This window comes from Passer domesticus, chromosome 10 (genome assembly GCF_036417665.1).
Source record: "Passer domesticus isolate bPasDom1 chromosome 10, bPasDom1.hap1, whole genome shotgun sequence".
Classification (NCBI taxonomy): domain Eukaryota; kingdom Metazoa; phylum Chordata; class Aves; order Passeriformes; family Passeridae; genus Passer; species Passer domesticus.
Genome location: NC_087483.1, coordinates 34,138,544 through 34,162,295, shown reverse-complemented (window position 1 = coordinate 34,162,295; position 23,752 = coordinate 34,138,544). Strand labels below are relative to the sequence as shown.

Below are 23,752 nucleotides of genomic sequence, written 5' to 3'. Positions count from 1 at the left end.
GAAAGGTTTCTTTTCTTTCTGCTAATATATTTATTTAACAATGACGATGACAACAACAACAACAATAATAATAATAGTAATAATAATAATAATACTCACCATAATAAAAATACTCTTTTCCAGTATTTCTCCAGGACCGATCGAGTGCTGAAACACAAACGTATGTGCCATGAGAACCGCGAGAAGAAACCCAACAGAAGTGCCACCAAAGTTGGCTTTTTGCCATCGGAGGAAGATTCTGGTTTCTCTACGCCTCTGAAAGACAGCTCCTTGCCAAAGAAGAAAAGGCAGAAAACAGAGAAAACAAAATCTGGGGATAAGGAAAGTTCAGATAAATCAGATCACAAGAAGGACAAAAATGACTATTTGCCTTTGTACTCTTCTAGTACTAAAGTAAAAGATGAATATATGGTGGCAGAATATGCTGTCGAGATGCCACATTCTTCAGTCGGTGGATCGCACTTAGAGGAAGCCAATTCTGGGGAAATACACCCACCGAAGCTCGTTCTCAAAAAGGTCAACAAGAGGAGCCTGAAGCAGCCACTTGAGCAAAGTCAAACCATTTCACCTTTATCTACGTATGAAGACAGCAAGGTTTCGAAGTATGCCTTCGATCTTGTGGATAAGCAAAGTTTACTGGACTCTGAAGGTAATGCTGACATTGATCAAGTCGACACATTACAGGAAGGGCCCAGTAAACCTGTACACAGCAGCACTAATTATGATGATGCAATGCAGTTTCTGAAGAAAAAGAGGTATCTACAAGCAGCTAGTAACAACAGTCGAGAATATGCCTTGAATGTAAGTACCATAGCATCTCAACCTTCAGTAACGCAGGCAGCTGTGGCCAGTGTCATTGATGAAACTGCTACAGCCTCAATACTAGACACACAGGCACTGAATGTTGAAATTAAAGGTAACCATGACAAAAATGTCATTCCAGATGAGGTACTGCAAACTCTTTTAGATCATTATTCTCACAAGGCTAATGGACAGCATGAGATCTCTTTCAGTGTGGCTGACACAGAAGTGACCTCTAGTATATCCATCAATTCCGCTGAAGTATCTGAGGTGACCCCATCTGAGACGGTTGGAACAAGCTCTCAAGCTTCCTCATCAGATAAAGCTAGTATGTTACAAGAATATTCAAAGTTTTTACAGCAAGCTTTGGACAGAACTAGCCAAAATGATGCCTATTTGAACAACCCGAGCCTTAATTTTGTGACTGATAACCAGACACTTACAACCCAGCCAGCATTTCCTTCCATGGAGAAGGTCTACACCTCTATACCCGTCAATAGCTTTCGGTCGGGAATGAACTCTCCATTAAGAACAACTCCAGACAAGTCTCACTTTGGACTAATGGTTGGTGATTCTCAGCACCCTTTTCCCTTTTCAGGTGATGAGGCAAATCATTCTTCTTCCTCCTCTACACAGGACTTCTTGGATCAAGTAACTTCTCAGAAGAAAGCAGAGGCACAGTCTGTTCATCAAGCATATCAAATTAGCTCCTTTGAGCAGCCCTTTAGAGCTCAGTACCATGGGGCAAGAGCTGGAATATCCTCTCAGTTTAGCACTGCCAATGGACAGGTGAACCTTCGGGGACCAGGGACAAGTGCTGATTTCCCAGAATTTCCCTTGGTGAATGTAAATGATAGCAGAGCTGGGATGACTTCTTCACCTGATGCCACAACGGGCCAGACTTTTGGCTAAGAAATCTTTGTAAATAATACTGGCACTTTAGAACACATTTGTCAAAAGGGGGTTGCTCTGTATAAGATGGAGTTCTGTACAGCTTTTAAGAGCGCTATGTTAAAACAGAAGTAAGCTGATATTAGCAAGACCAATAACTGCTTCTTTTTTCTTTCATTTTTCTTTTTTAAAAAATTTTTTCGTTAGCCATCAGTCATTGAACTGCCTGATGTTGGTGCCCCTATCAAAGGCAGTTTATTATTCATTTGTTTGAATCCAGAAAATATTTTACCTTCTATGAAATTTTAAAATAAACAAAATCCCCAGGTAAGACTTTCCCCCATGATTGTTTCCTTGCTGGTTTCCTTGTATGCTTTGGGAGGACAGTTTTTTGTCTGATACTATTCACATTGTCATTTCTAAGCTTGTCAGCATAGTTGTTGCTCTTCAGCAGGGAATCAACGTGTACTAAACACACAGAATAAACAAGTACATTTTGGAAGTCAAACAAATATGCTTTAAAAGAAAGCATTTTCTAGAAAAATCTTCAGTCTCTCTCAAAAATAATTTTCGACCATGTGCCCTTTATTTCTGCTTTGCATTACCTTGAGTTGTGTTTGGAGGGAAAGAAAGTGAATTCTGATAGACTAACTCTACTATTTAAAAGTCTAATTAATTTAAAATACTTTAAACACTTTTTTAAGCAAAATGCCTAACTGCTAAAGCCTTTACTTCATTCCAGAAGTAATGTGTATTTCTTTGTACAGCTGAATCTAGATGTAACTTTTTAATGACTTTTTCATATGCAGAAACCAAGATTTTGAAGTTTTAGTTAAAATACTCTGTAGATGACATTCCCAATTGCAAAATGCTTACACAAACAGTGTATTCCAAGATTTAAAAGCTTAATTGTACCTTACCCTACATACTCATAACGATTAACATAGAGCACTTAGTCAACTTTATAGTTTTTGATTTCTCAAAAAATAAAACCATTTTTAGATGTTTAGGTTTGATACGGTTGCATAATTTTCATCTCATACAGCAGCTCCAATAATTCTTTTCCATGTACTTGAGATTGGGTATTTTTAGCTTCTGTAAAAACTGTTTTAATTCTCTGTCTAGAATTTTGACAATTCTAATTATTAAATTTATTGAAGTATCCCTGAAAGCTGAAGAAGTGGGCATTCAAATTCCCTATTTTTTAGTGTTTGCTTAGTAAAAGTCACTACAATTTTACCAACCCAAACTGGTGAATGATGCTAGTGAACAGGATTTCTTTTTCCAGCCTAGGAGAGTGATCAGAAGTTTTCATTGCATTTCACAGTATAAATAAACTGCAAAGTTTATCCCTGTACCATGAATATGTTTTTTTGAATAGTACTTTGTCTTGAAGTATACAGTATGGTACGATAAGTAGTTCTGTGTGCATTTTTAAGGTGGTAAGATTTGAGTAGCCTAACTATTGTGTAGTTTAAGTTAACAAGTTTCAGATTTTTGAACTGTATGTTCATTCTATTGCACCTTCCCTAAAGGGACACTGTCTGGTAGTTCAAGGCAGTTTAAGCCTCATGTAGGCTGATTAACCAGGGAAAAACACACACACACACACATACACACACATATAGGTAGGTGTGTATATGGTGGTTTTAAAATAGGATTTCATCCAGGTTTTTACAGCACTGTTGCTAGCTAGTGTCTCTCAGATAAAGCCATCAGGTAGGAGAAAAGGCTGCATCTCAAGGGGCTAAAATATATCCTGTCTTTTAAGAAAGGACTTGAGCAGGACCTAGAACAGTTCCCACCTCTTACCAAAGCAGTAGCAATATTTTTCTGAATTTTCGTTACCAGGAAACTGATCCCACTTTGTCTTTTCCCTTTTGGGAGCACTACTACAGCACTAACTTCACTTGGTACAGTTGAGGGAGAAAGGGCATTTATTATCCATAGCCTGCTTCTTCTATTGGCAAGAATACAGTTTATATAAACTAATTTCTTAATACTTTTGTATACAAAAGCAGGCTCTTTTGATTTGTTGACCCTGTGTGTAATACAGTAAGGCATTTCAGCATGCTATGACTTACCAGTAATTTTGTCTGAATATTTGGCCACAGCTTGAAAAGAGTGGGCATCAAGGGAGAAGAGTAAATTCCTTATGGATTATTAATGATACATGTAAAGAAATTTCTTTGAAAGAATATTTTTAAACTGATTTGTGGTCTCTCTGTTTTTTTTTCTTTATGGTCAGTTTGGTTTTTTGACTTTCCATTGTGTGTTGCACAGAAATAACATAAAGGGTTCCTATATCCCAGGAAACCACCTCTTGTAAGGCATACTTTGTTTTCAGTGTCCATTTCCATGACATCCTAGCTTGTGGTGCCTGAATAATACTGTGTTGGCACTTTTGTTCCTATGCCCCGATGTTGCAAGGAGATGGCAATTGTACTATTTGTTAAATATAGCAAGGAACAAAAGAAACAAACAAAAAAAAAAAGGCTGGGTTATTACTGTGTTACTGCACTGCTGTGGGCCCATAGGGAGGTAAGAGGAATAAAGCCTCCTTCTCCCTAGGGGGACTGACTCAGCTTCATTTAAAAAAAGTTGCTGCATTGACACTCTGGTGTGAGAATGTGATTGAGGACTCGGAGGGAGTGGCTGTGCCCTGCCACTGTCACACTTGGGATCACTCCGAGGGTGTGTGAGGGAGCAGGCTGCTGCACAGACTGAAGGAACCTGCTCTTCCCTGCAGCCAAACGGGGATCACCAGAGGAACTGCTGTTTGCTACATCACAGCTCATTCCCCAGCCTGCTGCTGAGCCATTCCAGCTGCACCCTGTGCCTTAGGACAGGCTGTGAAGTCCCCTAAGCCACAGGGACTGTCTCGTAGGGCTCTTCCACGTGTACAATTAAAGCAGTGGTGTGGGTAGTTGATCTGCTGATGCTTGAAGCTTTCTGCACTGGAGGAGTTAGCCAAATGTACTGCTGTGATTTCCTGAGTCCATCCCCTTTTGTCCTGGAATAAGTGTTTATGTAGCTCTGGGAGGTTTAGCTCTGTGAAAAGCTCTTGCTTGTTTAATAATGGCATTATTTAATACCGTTTTTCACTGCTCACATTTTGCTGCTTTTTTTCTGCTGCAGATGCACACTCTTCATGTTGATCTGGTCATTCTTGTTAGTTTTCTGTGTATGTGTGGAAAAAAGCAGCTTTGGTTGTCTGCTCTGTTCTTGTGCTGTCAGCATAAGGCTGGGGTCAGCATGGAGATTCCCCTAAGCTAACAGCAGCCATTCCTACCAAAAGGTCATGAGAGCACCAGATATGTGTGTGTGTGTAAGGTGGAATTTTTGGGGATATCTACTAGTGATAGCGCAATGATCATTTTGAAAAAGAAGAAATTGATGACATTTATCACCAAGCTCTCTCTCTTTCTCTACATATATATATATATACACAAAATACATATATATATATATATATGTGTATACACATGCACTTATTAATAGGCCATATTTTGGTCCTAAATTACTTGACAGTGTCCCTTTTAGCATGAATCTTTTGATATGTTTTGCCATTAATATGACAGACAATGAAGGAATCAGCTTGTAATGGTATACTAATAGGCATTTACATTTTCTTCATTTGATTTGAGAATGAATTAATCATAAATGACAAGTTTTGGGGAGAAGGATTAACCATGTGTATTACTGTATGTTGGTTTACGAATAACAACATAAACGATTTAAATTGGATGATAAAAGAACCATGTTTATGATCTTGTGTCTCCTAGTGTTGTCTTTAGGAAAATTGTGTTTCAAGAAAAAAATAGGACAAGAAAGTATTCATGTGAAATAACACTTGTATTATTTTATATTGTACTTGTTGGGTTTTTTGGATGATGGGAGCTTTTCATTGTTAATTGAGAAGTACAGTAAAATCTTGCTAATTCGCTGACCTCTAAACAGAGCATCTGACAGGTTTCTACATCCCTCATGGTCCTTTCCCACCTCTCTGCAATGGTCTAAAAAGTACTGTAGCAAGGTCTCACACAATAATACTGTACTACTTCACCCAAGTATACTACAGCATCTCTATTAGTATACTAGGAGGTAGAAGGAGTATTGAAAACTAAATTGCAGTTGTCAAAATAAATTAACAAAGTACTTTTGGTGATGTGACATCCTTGCTTTTGTTGCCTGCTTCTTCACTGTTTTCAAAACTGTAATTTGTAAAGGGTTTCTAAGGCATTGCTGCAAATTATTGGGGTTCTACTGTAACTTTTGGAGTTTATTCCAAAGTATTCATGTTCTCCTATGAAAACTTTCCACCTGAACAGATGCGTTATATTCCATGCTTGACCAGGATATTTTTATAGAATTTGTATCATGTCTAGTAACTATTTGAAATGAACCAGAATATTTGGATGAATTTACTCTGAATTTTGCAGCATTGGATTACATTATTTGTGTATATTTGCTAACTAAATTTTCTTGGCTTTGAGAGCTTTGATTTTTATTCTTTGTTTGCTTGTTTGAATACCATCACAAATCACAGGGAAAATCCTAATACTCCTGGGAATCCTTTTGGAAATATTAACAGGCAGGAATATGTTTATGCAGTCGGTACCAGTACACATGTGAACTTTCAAATTACATGGTTGGTACTGAAGCAAATGAATCATTTTACAGTTTCCTAGAGTTAAATGTCTTACTAAAATGAAGCCTTGTAACTTTGAAAGTTCATTGGACTTAGGGTAATGCATGTTTATGTTAGGCATGTAATGCATTTAGCTGAAACTCACTTTGCAAAGGACAAGCACTAAGAAAGTATTACTGCTAATGAAAAGACATGTCTAATTTGAAATTTTAAATTCTGTTCAAGTTCAATTTGCTTTGTGTCAGGGAAATAAATTTATAGTCGCTTTTGCTCTACTCAACATACAAAACCTTCTGTTTCCTTTTTAAAATTACATCTTTTGGTGGGAAACACAAACTGAGGCAAGCAAACATTTCTAAGAGTTGTTTCTTGCTGTCCTTAATCCAATGGATGGAAAGGTAATATTGTGTAAACAACATTATTTTATTTTTTTATGCAATATCATGCTGTAAATATGATTTATCAAATAAGGATGTACCTATGATTGAATCTTTGATTCTGCACAGCTAGAGTTTATATATAAATATAAATGTGTCTTGACAATCAAGGACTTATGTCAGTCTTCCTTTATGACGTTTCTTATTGTTATGCATTCCATTTGTTTGACTTGAGTATTTGTATTGTCTGTAAAGTATGTAATGTTTTTATAGCTTGTTTAAAAACAAACAGAAAAGCCTGTAAATATGAACTGATCACAGTACTGCTCTGTTAGAAGGCATATGATGATGTACTGTTTGTAAGCAATAATACATGACAGTGCTGACTTGACAAGTAGCATAAGGATAAGTTCCAAAAATACCTTTGGGAGTTAATAGCCTTGTTTGAGTTAATGAATATTCTTAATCATTTTTTAATAAATAAATTCAGATGTCCTCCTGCTGGAATATAAACCATTGTTTACAGAGCACAATTTCAGTCACAGAGAGGACAGTCTTTAGCTCTATGGCTTCGTCCACTTTGAGAAAGGAATGGCTTGGCTGCACTTCTGCGAGACGAGGAAGACTGCTGAGGTTGAATAGCTGTGTCTCTAAAGGATCAGAGATACTATTCTGCTTCTGTGCTGATTCCTGCCAGTTCCTCTACACAAAATTGGAGTCTTTAAGTCCTGATATTGAACTGATGAGACTTGGGCCACCCATAGAAAGGAATAGTTCTCTTCTTATTTCATATGCAGATAAACAGTGAACTTTTGAGTCACCTCTTCCTTTGAGTTGCATATTTTTCAAATTATGAGCTATGAGATGATGAGATGGGTTTATTCTGATAAACTAGATGTCAAACTTATAGTTTGAATTGAATAGGTATTAGACTGTACAGAGCAGCATATCAATTTGAACAGTCATCACTGCTTTAGAACCTCCCCCCCCCAATTTATAAATGTATATGACCTACATTTTATAGAAAAAGAAATGTTTTTAAATGCTAGTCATTTATATAATATGTGCTTTGAAGGATTTGCTAGTCCACTTCTGTCACTTTTAGTACACTGGTATCTTTTATATGTAATGTATGCTTTTTATTATTATAATTATTATTATAATTATTATTATTGTAGACATTTCAGTAGGAGGAATTTTGCAACAGTATGAGGGGTTGAAATTTTCATTGTCAGAAATGAATTATACTGGACTTTGTCTGTGTAGTCTTGTCTTTCTTTAAATACTGTCTGGAAGGGAACTTGGTATTCAATAAGCAAGTGACTTCCTTTTATTTTGAAGGCATACTATATAGTGCTGAATTGGATCTGAAAATATAATGGATTTGAAGACAGAGAAATTAGTACAAAACCTAGTGTACAGAAGAAATTGTCTTATGAAAAACCTGATGATATATATATAGTGAAACACTGGTACAGTGAATTTCTGATATAGTGCTATTTTCCTGGAGTCCATATGCCTTCTTTGTATTTCAGTTAATAAAAAATAAGATAATTTGTATAGATAAATTTAGGATAATAGGTTTATTTCAATCATTATACAGTATTTCTTTATACTACAACATCTATTCCGTCCCTGTATTATCAGACAAAAGACCATAGCCTGAATTCCATCAGTTGGTGTGTATATATAGGTGAGAGATGGTTTTATAGGAACCTGGAAAGTATGAATTTACATATTCCTTATGTTTCTGACAGAAATCAGTGTGTGAGTCTTTCATTATTCCTGTGAAATGAGGAATTTCCTGATACCAAGAAGAGAGTGAGAGTGTGTGTGTGTGTGTGTGTGTCTGAGTGTGAGTGTAGGTCTGTAGAAGATGTTTGGGTCTTAAGGCCAAAATGATAAAAGTATAAAAGGATTTAATGTAGCTCAACACATGACTTAACATTTAATATGTAAAAGAAACATTTAAATTTCATAACTCGCAAAAAGACAAAAATAGTTTTGCAGGGAACAAAACTATTTGGATAGCAGGCTTGACCAAATGAATTTTTTTTGGTTAAACTTGATATATTTTAAATGATTCTATTTCTGCCTTTATTTCTGCCCTAAAAGCAACTTAAAATATTTTGGGAGTTACTCTTCCTGTTCATTTGACTGTGAGTGTAATTTATATCATGGTTTACAAAATGTGGCATGAAGGATTGGATTGTTTTATCTGTATAATACAATGAAAGTTTGCTTTTTTTTTACATAATCATGGTGAATGGTATTGTATTCTTAGACTGATTTATTCATTAAGTGACTTAATGAGTTTCATCACTTTTGACGTTATTGTTTTCTTATGGTTAACTTAGTCTTTTTGGGTTTATAATACCCTTCTATGTATTGTGATACTAAGGGAAGTTATGTTTTTGCTTTATTTTTAATTAAACTAATAGTTTGATAATTTATATTTGCAAATGATGCATTTTAAATGTGGTCACTTGCTGTTTGAAAAATAAAAATATAGAATACTGTTTTATGAATAGACTTAGCAGTATTTTTCATGTTAGATAATTTCAAACAAAATCTGCTTTCTTAATGAGACAGATGAAGGCATGTAAAGATACATATTGTGCAAGAACTGAAGTGGATACTTTTCAACAATTAAATGAAATATTTAAGTATTTGTTTTGAAACACACAGAACTTATTTGGGTTTTCTTCTCCTTTGGATCTCATTGTCTCCTTTGATTATAGAAAACAGAATATCTGACCTTAACTTCAGTGCTGGTTGTCTGAGAAGGTTGTACTGAAACCACTCTAATAGAAACACCTAATGTTAGACCAGCTTTGCTTTTGTGATTTTTGTTTGCACTGGAGTGAGTGTGTTCAGTGCCAGCAGCTCCTTATGCACCTGAGAATCAGGACTTTGTTTTAATTTCAGTGGTAAGAAGGGTGAACTCAATTACTCAAGATTTCAAGTCCGTTGGATAACAGTGCCATGTGTGCACTACAGCATTTTTTAGCACGTGTAGTATACGGAGTATTTGTTACATAGATTTTTCCATTGTTAAAGCAAATATTTTAAAAAATACTGAGGATTACAGCATTTATGCAAAACCATAAATATGCCCTGTAGCATTAATTAATAGTAATTCCCTTTTCTCATCTTTATTTGTTTGTGTGTATCAGGCATGATGTTTCCCTGAATCTTTTGGTAGGGTCCTTTTTGGTAAATACTTGATTTTTGTGGAATGCTTGGCTGTGTTGATTTTACTTCATGTAAAAACAAGTTTTATGTAAGAAGGTTTAAAAGTGGCACGACACCTTTTAAAGAGGGAAGAGCTGTAGTGAAGCAGTGTGTGAAGACTGGAGCTGGGATCAGATGAGCGCGGCAGGAGGAGCTGGTGGGACAGGGATGTCACCAGCCCCTCACCCGCGGGTGCAGCAGGGCCACTGCCTGCCATCCATCTCTGGCCACCTCGGGAACTGTGTGAGAGGAGCTTCTCCTGTGGCCCCAGCTGCACCTGCTGGGGAGGTGGGCCCAGCTGGCTGGATTTGGCTGTAGCAGAGAAGGGAGCTCAGGTTTGTTCTCGTGGCTTAGCCAGGGACAGCAGCCCGGGGTGGTCACTGGCTGCAGCAGCACACACTGGAAGTGGCCTTAGGAAATGTTAATTTGAGTCCCTCTGAGCCACGGGAGGCACTGCTTTGTGTGCCCCTGGAGCAGGGTGTGAGCACAGCTCCAGCACTGGGCAGGGCTTGGTTTCAGTCTTACTGCAGTGTGCAAGTTATGGTATTGCCTTTTTAAAATACCTTGTGAACTTCACGTGATATGTTAGCATCCCGCCAGCATAATAACTGCTTTTAATGGTTCATGTTTGATGGTTTTAAGTTGTGGGTGCACTCTGACTCTGCAGTGTTCCTGATGACAGTGGCTGTGTACTCAGCCACCCTGGTTTTTATTTTCACATTAGTTATACTAATTTTCATTTGTTTTAATTATGTAGTGGAAATAAGAAATCAAAACTGATCACATCTGCCTATTGACTTTTTTGATTAATACTGTCAAAGAGTAAAGTGATACTGAAAAGATACTTTTCAACATTTTGGTATTGAAAAGAATGATCAGAACCTATATTTTGTCTTGAGTGAGAAAAATAGTCTGTTTAAATTAGCTTGCTTTTAGTTTTTGCTAGGAGAATGAAGCATTTTTCTGTTAAAAGAATTGGTTATTTGTTTATTTAGAGGCATTAAAATATCTCTTTGCAATTAGTATTTTTCTTGCAGTGCACAGGGTAAACTATTCTGTGGTTTCAGGACAGACAGCAGTTTATAAAAGTTTGGAGATTTGGAGGTTTGTTGTCTTAGGGAGGTCATCTCAGAAAGTGTCTTGTTTGTTGATTATCTTCTGCATTGCGCTTGCCAAATCAACAGAAGATAATCTTCCATAGAATATTGTTTGCTTTTCTGTCTGCTTTAGTTGTCAAGCCATGAAGTTTAATGAAGAGAGCTGTTCACTGGAACAGGGGTTTAAAAAGGAGCCCATCTGTGCTGCCCTTTAAAAGCCAACAGCCCTGCCCTGGTTGCTCAGGTAAGTTGCCTCCTCTGCAGTGCTCTTCCCTTTCACACCAGGGCTGGCCTTCAGTTTCCTGACTTCCCTGCTGTGCCATCTGCTTCAAATGCATACATGTACAAGCCACTGGCAGAGATTAAATGGGATGACTTGGTGAGGTTCCATTTTAAAATGTCTGTGCGGGTCTTTTGCAGTCCAGCCAGTCTGCATCACTTTTGCCTGTGTCAGCAGCCGTGCACATCATGCAGAAATCATGGAATCCAGTTCCTACCTCTTATTAAACTCACTTCTGGATGTTTGCTGGGTGTACAAGTCACTGTTGTTTTTTCCACTTGGACTCCATCTCCCTGGGCAGCTCTGCGTGTCTTCCACAGGACAGCCAAGATGTGTTGCTGTGTGATTGCTGTTGGTGTGATTTCATTGGGCTGGTGGCTGTGTCTTCCAGGCCTCTTGGCTAGAAATGTGGTGCCTAGTCCCAGGCTTTGTGCTGATTTCTTCTTAGATAGATGAGTGCCTTGGCAGTAGCTTGTATGTAGCTGCCTTCATTTAGAGGAGGTGATACCTTCTCAGCAGCTATGGAAATACAAGTAGTACCGCTGAACGTGTTAATTTTCACTTTTATTTGCATAAAATCTTTGTTTTCATCATCAGATATGATGATTAGTGCCATTTCACAAAGGCAGAAGTAACAGCTTTTGTTAGATCAAAAGCACTAGCCTGGCCCAAATGAAACCAAAAGGATCCATTACTTTAGCTGTGTAAATTATAAAGAAATACTTCTCTGTTGTATAATGAATAATGACTGTTCAAAATGTGTAAGTATTGTACTCTGGAAGCTTTTCAGGAGCAGCACATCCTTAATCAGTCTTGTCACAGGATAAACTGAGCCATGAGAGAGGATAAAGCAACGCTGCAAGTGCTGGTAATGTTCAGGGTAATTGCGAGGTAATCTCGACCACGCAGTGACAGCAACAGCAAAAACAGAGGATGACATCAGAAGCTGAAAGGATGACTTGTTTGTTTTCTCTCAAGTCCTGTGTTTTCCTCCATTTCTCTTTGCCAGTTCCTGAAATCATCTTTGTTAAAAAGCTAATGTAGACAGAACAGCCTAAGAAAGATACAGCTCAGAAAAACATAAGCAAGTGCAAAGGGTACCAGTGGGACAAAGTGATCTTTTCCTGCAAACCAGGACTCTGAAAGGGGGAATTTTCTTTCGGACTACATCTGTTACCTTAGAGAAAGAGAGCAGGATGATTGATAAAACTCCTAGCCTAACACATAGCTAGAGTGGTGGATGTTGCAGCTACTTGAAAATGAGCCATAAGGACAGTGTGAGTCCCCACAGCGGGTGTGGAAATGTACTTTGGCAGTATTGGCTCTCACAGAGTTGCTGCTTGAAAATCCATTTTAAGGAATTGAAACAGGAATGTTGTTTGTGGTGATGCTCAGGTATTATGTTGATAACTGCTATTACACACACTGAATACCACCTGGTAAAAATCCATTTTAAAGGCAAAGTATTTTACAGTTTGCAGCTGTGAGTGAACTTGAAAAAGATTGTCTCTTCATTTAGTCTGAGAACATACTCTGTGTGTCACAGCCTGTTTTATGGTCAGTCTAGGGTTTGTAGGTCATTAAGTGATGTGATTAGCTAAACTGGGTATTTATTCACAGTTTGTGCTGTGTGTGTACATTGTTGCATGTTGTGTTATGAGATGTGTATGTCTGGTAGCTGAAGAAGATGATGAGGTAGGTGACAACTAATATTCATCCTATTAAGGATCAGTCCTTTCCACATTTCACAGGGTGGCTCAGACTTGTGGATGTTTCAAATTCTCATCTTCTCTTGCTGACTGACCTCTGCACTGCTGTTTCCTTTTCCTCTTTCTGGAGGCCCTGTTTGTGTCTTTGACACCTCTGCTGTTCCCATACCTGTTCTGTCCCACCTAACCTTTAGTCACCCTCTTCACTCTCTTAAATCCATTTCCAGACTCCATTCCTTGGAGCAATTTCCAGTCAGTGACCGCACATGGATCATCAAATGTTTTCTCAAATCATGGTTCAGGATGTCCAGTGTGTGGGTCTGCCAGGCTTTGGATGGCTCCATCTGCCCTTTGTAACTTGAGGGAGAGGATTCCAGCAGGTCTGTGGAATTCGCAGTGTCCTTTGCTAGCCCTGAAAGCACTTGAGATTTGCACCTTAAGAAAACAATTTTAACACTTGGTTTCATTTTCCTTTCTATTTATTCCCTGTAGAGCTAAGGTACTCAGCATAATGAGAGAGAATTTTAATTAGGGCTTTTAGAAAACTTTCTCAATTTGTGATAATTTTCTTGGAAGGCCTTAAAGTGGTATGGAGTAAGACTTAGATGAAGACACTGGTTCTGAAATGCACACAGCCCTGCTGAAGGAGGGCTCCTGCTCTTGGAAGGATTCTTTTAACAAGCAGGAGAATGTTGAAAATTGTCATGACTAAAATAGGAACAGAGATTAACACCGAACATTCCTGAAAGTGCCTCTTAGCAGTGCTTGGTGATTTCAATGTGTCAGTCCTTGAAAAAAACTTTTACTGGTTTTCTCCTGTGGTTTTTCCAGTGCAGAGGCAGGATTTCCCAAAGGAGTTGGCAAGTGGCAGTAGCAGCTGGCCCAAGAAACTTCTTCAGCACTTTCCAGGTGTGCACATGTGTGTGGAAGGGCATGGAAGTGCCTGTGGGCAGGCTACAGGGCTTGGTCCTCAGGGAATTAGTGACTTTTCACAAGTGCTGCAACAAATTCAAGATACTTATTTCAGATTTTTCACTGGCCCTCATGATGGGAGAATCTGGCTGAACCTGTTCCCTCATAGCTGTAGTGTGTAAAAAGAAGGGAGTGGAGGAGAGCTTCTGAAATATTCCAGGAATGGGATATCTGGGGAGCTATCCATAGAACTGGGATTGTTCAGCTTGGAAAAGATGCTTAGGGGTGACCTAATTGCAGCCTTCCAGCACCTGAAGGGAGCTTAAAGGGAACACTACAAGAGCATGTAGTGACAGGACAAAGGGGAATGGCTTCAAACAGAAAGAGAGCAGGTTGAGTTTAGATACTGGGGAGAAATTCCTTACTGTGAGGGTGGTGAGGCACTGGAACAGGTTGCCCAGAGAAGCTGTGTGGATCCCCATCCCTGGAAGTGTTCAAGGTCAGGTTGGACAGGGCTTTGAGCAGCCTGGTGAAAAGTGTCTGCCCAAAGCAGGGCAGTTGGAATCAGGTGATCTTGAAGATCCCTTTGAACCCCAGACATTCTGTGATGTCCTCAGGCTTCATCCTCCTTTGAGAAGTCATCTGTCTTCTCTGAACTTGCTTTCCTTTTATTCCAGTCACAGAAATGTGTGGTTTTATTCAGGAGTAGAGGCTTGTTCACACTTCGGCTCTGCAGGAAAATCAAAACAGGTTCGCTGGATTACATTATTGTCTTGTATGGATCCCTTTTGAAAATTAAAATGGCTCTAACCCATTTTGGAAGGAAATTAAATCAAAGTGTGCTACACAAGCTCTAAGGATGGGTGGCTGGCTCTAGATATGATCCTCTTTATATTAAGACTGTCCAAAATTTCTGCCTTTAATTCAGGTGGAGCTTTGCCTGTACAGGGTCACAAAATTTCTTGGGAAGTTCGACTGGATCGAGTTCCTATTGAAACACCGCTCCTGTGTGGAATCAGAGCCCCCTTTCCCCGTGGCCAGCGTTTCCTCAATCCGCTGTTCATTTGCTTATTTATTCACTTATTTTGTCACACTCCTGAGAACTGCAGATCGGGCGGCAATGTGCTCCCAAGCCCGGATGATTTCCATTCCCCGCTCCCGGCGGGAGCTGCGGGCAGCGGCGTGTCCCGGGCCGGGCAGGTGGCGGTGCCGGTGCTGGTGCCGGTGCCGTGCGGGGCGGGCGCGGTGCCCGGGCAGACGTGGCAGCGCCCGGGGCCGCCCCGGCGGGAGGCGGCGCCCGGCGGGAAGGAGGGAGGGAGGGAAGGAAGGAAGGAGGGAGGGCCCAGGAGCCGCCAGGTGAGTGGGGTCGGCACCGCGGGGACCCCCCCGAGGCGGGATGGGGACCGGCCGGAGCCGCTTTGCCCGCCGCTCCCTCCGGGGCTGCCGTGGCTCGGTCGGTAAAAAATTAAAACCATGGCGGGGGAGAGGAAAGCTAAAAAATTAAAACCATGGTGGGGGCGAAAAAAATGGTGGAAAAGAGCTCCCCCCCCCCCAAAAAAAAAAAAGTTAAAAGAAAAAAAGGCTGATAAGGGCGTGGGGAGGAAGTTAAAAAAAAAGAAATGTAAAAAGAATAACAGAAAAAAAAAAGTAAATAGAAGAGGGAAAAGGCAAAAACAGGGAAACAAATAAAAAACATAGGGGGGGGAAATGGAAAGTTTGAGGAAAAAAAATAATTTCTAAAAGGACAAAACAAACAGAGGGAAGAGGGAGCGGGTCGGGCGGAGCCTGCCCGGTGTGGCGGTGGCCGCAGCCCCAGGTGCCGGCAGCGCCTCTGCCAAACCGGAGCTCTCCGGCCACAGCGGAAAACTGAAGCTGGGGGGGAGAGTCCAGGCTTGTTTCCCACGTCTGGTGTTCCGCAGCCCTCCTTGCTGCACGGAGATATGTGAAAACAACAGGAGCTCGGCGATTGTCCTGGCCGCTGCAGTAAATGAGTAACTGGGAATAGCCTGGCGTTACCTCTGCTTCATTTCCCTTTAATTCCGCTTTCCTAACGCACTCCTAAATTAGGTGTTTTTAGGAACTTGCCCGGAGAGGAGCTGAAGGGATGGATTAAAAGGAAAATGCTGTTGGCTGCTGTGTCCCTGGGGCTTTAGGAGCACCTCCTCTGGCGAGGAGGGAGGCTTCGGAGGTCGTGGGACCACACGCAGTTGTGCTTGGGAAGGCGTCAACCTTTCCTCTTCCAAATCAGCCAGCTGTGGAGTAGCTCAGAGCAGCGACGCTTAGCTCAGAAGCAGCTTTAATGTGATGATTAATAAAACGGTGCTTTGAAAGGATATGGAGGGCACAGAAATTTAATCTATAGGAATCTGGTTTTGCAATTAAATAGAGAAGTGTTGCAGGAAGAGGAGATGAGCCTCTGTAATGTTTCTGCGAGGTTTGCTAATGCTCTTCTGCTCTCTTGAGTGCTAAATGGTATGGAAAGATTAAAACAGACGTTCGTCTTTAATTTATAGACTGGCTAGTGTATTTGGCAGAAACTTTAGGAAAAATAACAGCAATTTACTTTCAAGTTAGAGGCTTGCTTACATTAGAGGAAAATTGTGTCTGTTTAGTTTATTTATCCTGCTGGTGTGTATAGCAGAAAGAGGGTTGGTGACCTAGATACAAAATAGCACCCAAAAATATCCCTGTGCTGATAGAGTGCTGCGTGGGGCAAGAGGAGGGTGCCTGCCCCAAGGACTTTCCACTCACAGACCCTAAATTGCAGAAATACTTGCATGTTCTGGATTGGGATGTGGTTGTGGGTGCGTTTGTTCAGCTCCCACTCCTGTGCTTTACACCCCCTCCTGTGTTTGCCTTGGCTGCCTCCTAGGGAACAATGCATCCAGGAGTTGTGATGGGATGTAAATAATTACAGAATTGGGTAATGAGGTTTTTAGGCAGTTGGAAATGCCACAGAGGAGCAGTAGTGCAGAGGCAATTTCCTGGGATGGTGGAAGAGGAAGATCTTATATCAAGGTGAGCAGTAGCTGAGCAAAAAGGGCTCTAGAGCACAGGGCAGGAGAAGGGTTTCAAAGCAGAGAAAAAGGAAGGAAATGGTGAGATAAGGGGATTTAAATGTCTAGGCAGATAATATTTCTTGCTAGGTGTGCTTCAGGTCTAAAATCCATGTGTGCAGCCCTTCTTTTAGTGTTTTGCAAGTTTCAAATGTGGGTAATGTGGGTGAATTACACTTATCCAGTAATGTCACACACCAGACACACTGAGCGAGTCACTTCAGCCCTCAGCTACTCTAAGGGGTTGGAGCCATCTCCTCCTGACTCCCTTGGTGGAGTGGTTTAGGAGGGCAGAGGGCTGCAGAGCTGCAGCCTCCCTTTTCTCCACATCTAGATGGGACTGATGTGGCAGACTGGAGTTTGGATGACCCCAGTGAATGCTTTACTGAGTGAAAGTAAAGGAAGGACTGCACTGGGGATTCTTAGGAGAGTATGGCTATTCAATTGTAATCTTGTTTCACGTTGTGTATTTCTTCCATTTTTTATTACTGTGGCTATTTGAAAAAAAAACATGAGCTTTGTTTCTTTAGAGTTCATCTGCTCCTGCTGCTTTTGCCCTGCTTGAAGCCCCAGTCTCCCTGTAACAGCAACCATTTGTGATATTGTGAAGGGTTATTTTCTTCATGAAATGTGGAGGCAGCAGCAGGGCATCTGTGAACTCTCATGGCTTTGGTGCTGCTTTACTGGCCATGTGGGCAGGGCAAAGAAAAGCCTCCCATGCTGGCCATTGTACCCCAGCTGCAGGAGCCCTTCTGCAACTGGAACACTGTGGTGGAGCAGCATCTGCTTTGGTTATTTAATACTGGGTGTTTCAAAGTAGAGTACTAAGGGCAGGATGGTGAGAGACATTCAGACCCTGGTGCAGAAATCCTGAGCGACACAAAGTAGCTTCTGTATGTCCCTGTGCAATAGGCAGAGCACGTTTCTGTTGGGTTCCTGCCCTATGCCTGTGATTAATTTGGTCTCTGGTCTCAGGTGAGGTGTCCAGCTGTTGGTACAAGCCTTGTGTGATCATGGTTGGTTCTTGTAAGTGTGTGGGCTTAGCTGGCCAGCAAATTACCTGCCCCAGGAGAGCCAGGGATCCAGACAGGCTGTCCTCTCCACATTTGTGGAACAAGCCTTGCTCCCCTGTGGCTGCAGCCCTCTTTGTCTTACCTAGGCATGTTGTACTGTACTGAGGAACAGCCAGAAGGTCTCTCTTGACACCTGGTGTGGGAGACTGTGGGTGACTGAGTACACTGGCAGGACCTTGGTCTGCAAAAGCTGAAGCAGACGTGGTCAAGGCTGTGAAGTGATGAGTGGTGCTGGTAAGTGAATAATCCATGTGGCCTATGTCACTGGAGCACAGGAGCATGCAATGACATTACCAGGCACCAGATTTAAAACCAACGAGAGGAAATGCATTTTGCAGAAAACACTGTGGAGCCAGTGCTACAGAATGCTGGGGTTAGGTTTGGAAAAGGCTACCAAGGGCTGTTAAATGTGTGGCTGATGGTGGAGCCTGTGCTGGGGGAGCATTGCCCTTTGCTTGCTGTGGTGTCCCTCTGGTTCAGCATCTGCTACAAGCTGCTGCTGACTGTGTGGACAATGGCCTTGTGCTTTGGCAGACTGAGAAAGCAGCAAGTCGTGTCTTTCATCTTTCCTGCTTTCACAGTAAGGCTGGAATAAAACCATGAATCCACAACGGAGGAGCCAGCCCTGCAGGAACTGGACCGAGCTGAGCTTCCACTCAGAGCAGCTTTGCCTGTGGTTGTGCTAGAGCTGGGCTTTGGGCAGGAGGAGGTGGCACTGAGGAGACGATGTGGAGCCGCGATGGTGCCCGGAGTGAGGGATACGTGCAGGAGCTCTTCCATGAGGAAGCACAGCAGGTATGTCACAGAGCCATTTCCTTTCCCAAATTTCTATCTCCGTGGCCTCTGCACTCCTGGTCAATGCTGCAGCGAGGGAACAGGAGTGAAGTAACAAAACTGCCCTTTGTTTTGCTGTGTATGTCTGAGGTGTGTGACTTAAAAAGGGAGAGACTCGATTTCTGGAGGACAAGAGGAAGGAGTTGCCATAAGAAAGCTGCAGTTTCCCTGGAGTTTCAGATCTTGGTTCCAGCAGCTCTGAAAAATCACTGTGTCCCAAGACCCAGAGCCCCATGTCTCCTTGAGAAGCAAAGGGTTCTGATCAGATATGACTGTGTTGGGAAAACCATCTTAGCCTACTCTGTTGGTCCAAGCTGGTTTGTCATACCCTCTAAGGGACTTGTCCCATGCACTGAGAGCCCTGCTTGCCCTGGTGGAGTGTTTGGAAGGGACAGGAGGAGAAGCACAGTGCAGCTGCAGGCTCTGTGAAGGACCCTTGAATGGTGTTTTTGGTTGATGCATTGGGGTAATTCACTGAGGCTCAGTGGGGTTCTGCTAATCCTACAAGAATACAAACAGGGATTGTAGGGAGCCATCTCTTTCAGGGCCCAGGCAGCCAATAGCCCAGCAAGCCTTCATCTCAGGGACAGCTTGCAGCAAAGGAGTGTCTCAGCAGCTGTTGGTGGCCGGCTGTGGCACCCCTTGTGCAGCCTGCCCACAAAGCACGAGAGGTAAACCCCAGGCTTTGCTTTCCTCTAGGTATCTCAAACTCAGACCAAGCCCTGGTGGAAGATCCAGCTGTTTGTGTGGGAGCCTGTGCTTTTTGGAACGTGGGATGGGGTCTTCACCTCCTGCATGATCAACATTTTTGGAGTGGTTCTTTTCCTGAGGACGGGATGGCTTGTGGTGAGCAAGTGCTGACTTGGTTGAATGTTTGAATAGACATTTTCCTCTGCCCTCCCTCACCTTGTATCTCCATCACCACCCAAATGTTTTGGATCCTGTGCTCTTTGTTATAGATATTGCTTATGCCCTCTGGTAGCTTTTAAAAAAGTTTCACTAAAATGTGCAGCTGAAGTGCTCTTTGTGAGTGGTTTCCTATCTTAGTTTTCAGAAAGAGAAAGGAAAACACAACAACCAACCTTGACAGTGAACAGGGACACCCTTGTGTTGTTGTTGAGGAGAAAGTAACACTTCTTCAGGTAGTTACAGGCACTCATCCATCTTCCCAACACCACTGAAGGAGGTCTCTTCCAAACATGCCAGTGTTGGAGTTCCTGATTTTTTGAAAGGGGAATCCTCAGTCAGGTGAAATTGTCATTGCTATCAAAGGATCTTCCACTGCTGGGTCCTTAATAGTATCTCTGAGCCTGGAATACTGTCCCCTCCTGACGCAAAATACTGTATTATGGCTCAAAATTTCTCCTTAGAAGAGGAAAAGTTTCCCCAGAGATGGATGGGATTTAAGCTTCAGGCAGAGTTTTTGTCACAGGCGTGGTGGACACCTTCCAAAAGGAGCAGCAAGGCACTTGCACTCTGCACTGAAAATTGCATTGCTGGAGGTGCTGAGGGGAGCTGCAGTTGTCGTGGTGGAGAAGTTGGGATGATTTTTTAGCTTCCTTTTCCTTCTGATTTTATTTCCTCCACATCTCTTTGAAAGCAAGTTACTTCTGGAGCAAACACAAATATAAACAAAGCCTGTAAATGAAAGAAAAACAGAACCAGCTGGAAGCTAGCATGAAAGGGAAGGGAGGAGAAGTCAGGGTTGGCAGAGAGCTCCCCTGGCAGAGGACAGTCATATGTCAAGCTATTCCCAGTCAGGCTTTTGCTATAAATTTCCAGAGCTGGAGCTGGGGCTGGTGAAGCTCTGCAGTTCCAGGGGACCTAATCTTGCTGAAATGTTCAACAGGGATTGCTGCTGCACTAACCCCTTCCAGCATGCATGCATAAATAAGCATCAGTGCTTAATGGGGGCTTTTTCTTCCCACTTTCTCTGCTTCCTATTGTTGCTGTGAGTCCAGCATTCCCCCTCGGTCTTAGTGTTAACCCTTTATTCTGTAGGAACCATAGGATTGCCCATTAATAGCTGCCATAACCTGGTACCACCTTTCTGGGAAAGCCCAAGGCTAAGTGAATGTTTGCATATGTTTTTTTAAATTTTTTTTTTAACTGAAGCATATAATGTTTATTAACCATTTAACTTGGGGTAAGCAGCTGAAGAAAAAGAACAATTGTCCTTTTAAAAAGAACTATGGGCTTGGGGTGGGCTGTGGTGCTGACCCAACCACAGCTGTGTTTAGCAATCCTTGGCTCTGTTCCCCACTGACCAGATAACACCCCTGTCAAAGACAGCAGGATGCTGAACCAAAATAGGATTTCATGATGATACCAACATCCTGGATATGTTTCTGTTTTTTCACAAAAAAGGAGAAAAGGAAAAAAAGAATCTGGGATTTCAACCAACCCCAGAGCAGGGAAGCACTGGTGATAAAAACCCCATCACAGCTAGCGTGACCTCAGAGATGAGCATTGCTGGAGCAAGGTTGAAAGAGGGGACATGGATGTGGCCTGGAATATGAGTAAAAGGAAGGGAAGCCAGATGTTAACAAAGCACTGGGCACTGGAGGAGCCTGCTGATTGCTGTGCATGGCCTGAACGATTTGTCAGCAGGGGAAGGTGGGCTGGAGCACAAGGGGAAACTCCTGGCCCTGGAAAACAAATTACAGCCACGTGCAAGAGAGTGGGAGGGCCCTGAGCTCAGAAGAGTTCTTAAATTCTTTTGGAGCATATTTTCTTTCTGAAAATCCAGCCCTAAATGGCAAACTGAACCCCGCAAAGAAAGAGGTTGTGCTGGTGTTTAAAGCCACCAACGGGGACCCGCAGCTGTGTTTGTCCAGAGATTTTTCTCTTTGCCACACAGTGGCGGGTGCAGCAGCTCCTCCTGAGCCCTCCCTCTGCCCCAAGCAGGAAGGGTTGTTTGTTTTCCTGTGGGGCTGAACCCTGTGCAGCAAGTCTCCCGAGGCCAGGCAGGGCGAGAGCCACCTGCCCCTCTGAGCTCGCCCCCAGACGAGGGCCGGGCTCGCGGCTTTGTGACGGCGCTGCCTTTGGGGTTCTGCTCTTTGGCACCTCTTTGTTTGGAGGGATCAGAGCTTTCAAAGGTAAATGTTCTGAAAAATTAAAATGCAGGCTTGATGCTGTTAATAAATCAGTCGTTGCAAATCCCAGGGGTTCAGTTTTGAAACTACTTTTTGTTATGAAAGTGTTTTGGGTTTTTTTTTTTAAGCATGTCATTGTAAACCATGCAGACAGGCAGTGATCCCATGACTGTGGTGGCTGAATCATTGTTTGACCTCATTCCTTTTAAACCAGTGGACAAAATCAGTGATTCATGGAGGAGCCCACTGACAGAGCAGAACCTGCTCATGCAGAGGTCTGCCCAGCCCCAGGCACAAGGACAAGACAGGCTCTCATCAAAGGGGTGCTAATAAAGGCTCTAAATGTGGCAATCAATTACGTTAATTAGACAAGTAGGGGTGTCTGTGTGTGTTTCTTTTAATCTGTAATGACTCCAGATCCATAGATCACTAGTGACTAGAAGTGGGTAGGTTCTTATTCTGTCCCAGGAGATTGGTGTGAATTAATCTTTATTTGATTTTTTTTTTCCATTCCAGGGAAACACTGGCATCGTAATGGGCATGTTTCTGGTGTCCTTTGTCATTCTGGTTGCCCTGGTGACAGTCTTGTCTGGAATTGGGGTGTGTGAGAAGTGCAGCATTGGAAGTGGAGGAGTCTACTCCATGATTTCTACTGTCCTTGGAGGTCAAGTAGGGGGCACCATTGGCCTCCTTTACATTTTTGGCCAGGTAATTTAGAAAAGTGATTCAAAGAAAATTTGGAAACTTTGCAATGCAGATATTAATCTTGTGCTGTGCTGCTGCAGAAAGTAATGTTTCAGGTAAAATCTGGGTAGTGCAACCTGGGAGAGCAGCACAGGGAGCACTCAGCCCACGCTGCTCCCCAGGAGCAAGCCTGTGCATGGCGAGGTGCTGCCTGGCAAGGGTCACCCTGCTGGAGGAGCTGAGTGTCTGGACAAGCCATGCAGGACACGTCCTCCCATCCCAAATTACCCCCACTGCCAGGACATGCCCTTGCTGGCGTGGGACTGAAATTAAACGAAGCAGGAGAGGTCAGGGTGGCCAAGCAAAGCTCAGAGAGTGGCTGTGGATGGGCAGGCTGGCCTTGGCGTGCTCCACATGCCCTTGGGGATCGGGCAAGCCTTGGCTGCTTCTCTGTGGGTGCCAGCAGAAGTGGGGCTGGTGTGGGAGGAGAGCTGGGCAGGGGTAGGGGCAGCAGCTAATTGACTTCTTGTGAGCCAAAAGTCACAGCTCTGGATTTTCTGAACGATCCCAAGGAGCTGTTGGGGTGGTGAGGCACAAAAATACACAAGTAGTCTACAAAAAGTATGGAAAATAATCACTTAAACCTGCAGTAACTTAACCCTCTCCCCCCATAAAGATGTTATGAACAGTATAAAATGTGGTGAGCAGAGAAGCATTTTTATGGAGGTTTGTTTTTAACTGACTGGCTTACAGCAATCTCCAAAACCCCTGAACAGCCCCCAAACCAAAAATAATCCCCTCTTCTCCTTTCACTCCAGATTAAAAGCAAGTGTCCATAAAATACAACCCAGTTACAAGCCAAGATATGGAAGTGGGCCACACATGAGAATCCTTCCTGTCATATTTTCCACTCTTGCTCTCCGAGAGGACCCTGTCTGGAAAAGCAATCAGGTTGCAGCCTGTCCTGAGGGTCGTAAAAGCTGGGCTGCAGCAGCCCTGGCCCCTGGCTTGGCATCCTGTGTGCACAGGGGCTGGGAGCTGGCAGCTCACTTAAAATC

The 23,752-nt window shown here is 42.5% G+C and overlaps 2 protein-coding genes across 11 annotated transcripts in view; both read left to right on the top strand.

The window, feature by feature from the left end:
- Positions 1-9,546, top strand: part of ZNF148 (zinc finger protein 148) — a 41,887-nt gene extending 32,341 nt beyond the window's left edge. For all 6 annotated transcript variants that reach the window (XM_064435088.1, XM_064435089.1, XM_064435092.1 and 3 more), the window contains one exon: positions 124-9,546. In XM_064435088.1, coding sequence (XP_064291158.1) covers positions 124-1,713 — 1,590 coding nt within the window. In that variant the 3' untranslated portion in view covers positions 1,714-9,546. The remainder of the gene's footprint in view (positions 1-123) is intronic.
- A 3,286-nt stretch (positions 9,547-12,832) lies between these two features.
- Positions 12,833-23,752, top strand: part of SLC12A8 (solute carrier family 12 member 8) — a 51,174-nt gene continuing 40,254 nt past the window's right edge. For 2 of the 5 annotated variants that reach the window (XM_064435086.1, XM_064435085.1), the window contains exons 1-4: positions 12,837-13,026; positions 18,663-18,876; positions 19,615-19,761; positions 22,527-22,718. In XM_064435086.1, coding sequence (XP_064291156.1) covers positions 18,808-18,876; positions 19,615-19,761; positions 22,527-22,718 — 408 coding nt within the window. In that variant the 5' untranslated portion in view covers positions 12,837-13,026; positions 18,663-18,807. Of the gene's footprint in view, positions 13,027-18,662; positions 18,877-19,614; positions 19,762-22,526; positions 22,719-23,752 lie in introns of all 5 variants that reach the window. The other 3 variants (XM_064435083.1, XM_064435082.1, XM_064435084.1) reach the window with 3 other exon arrangements.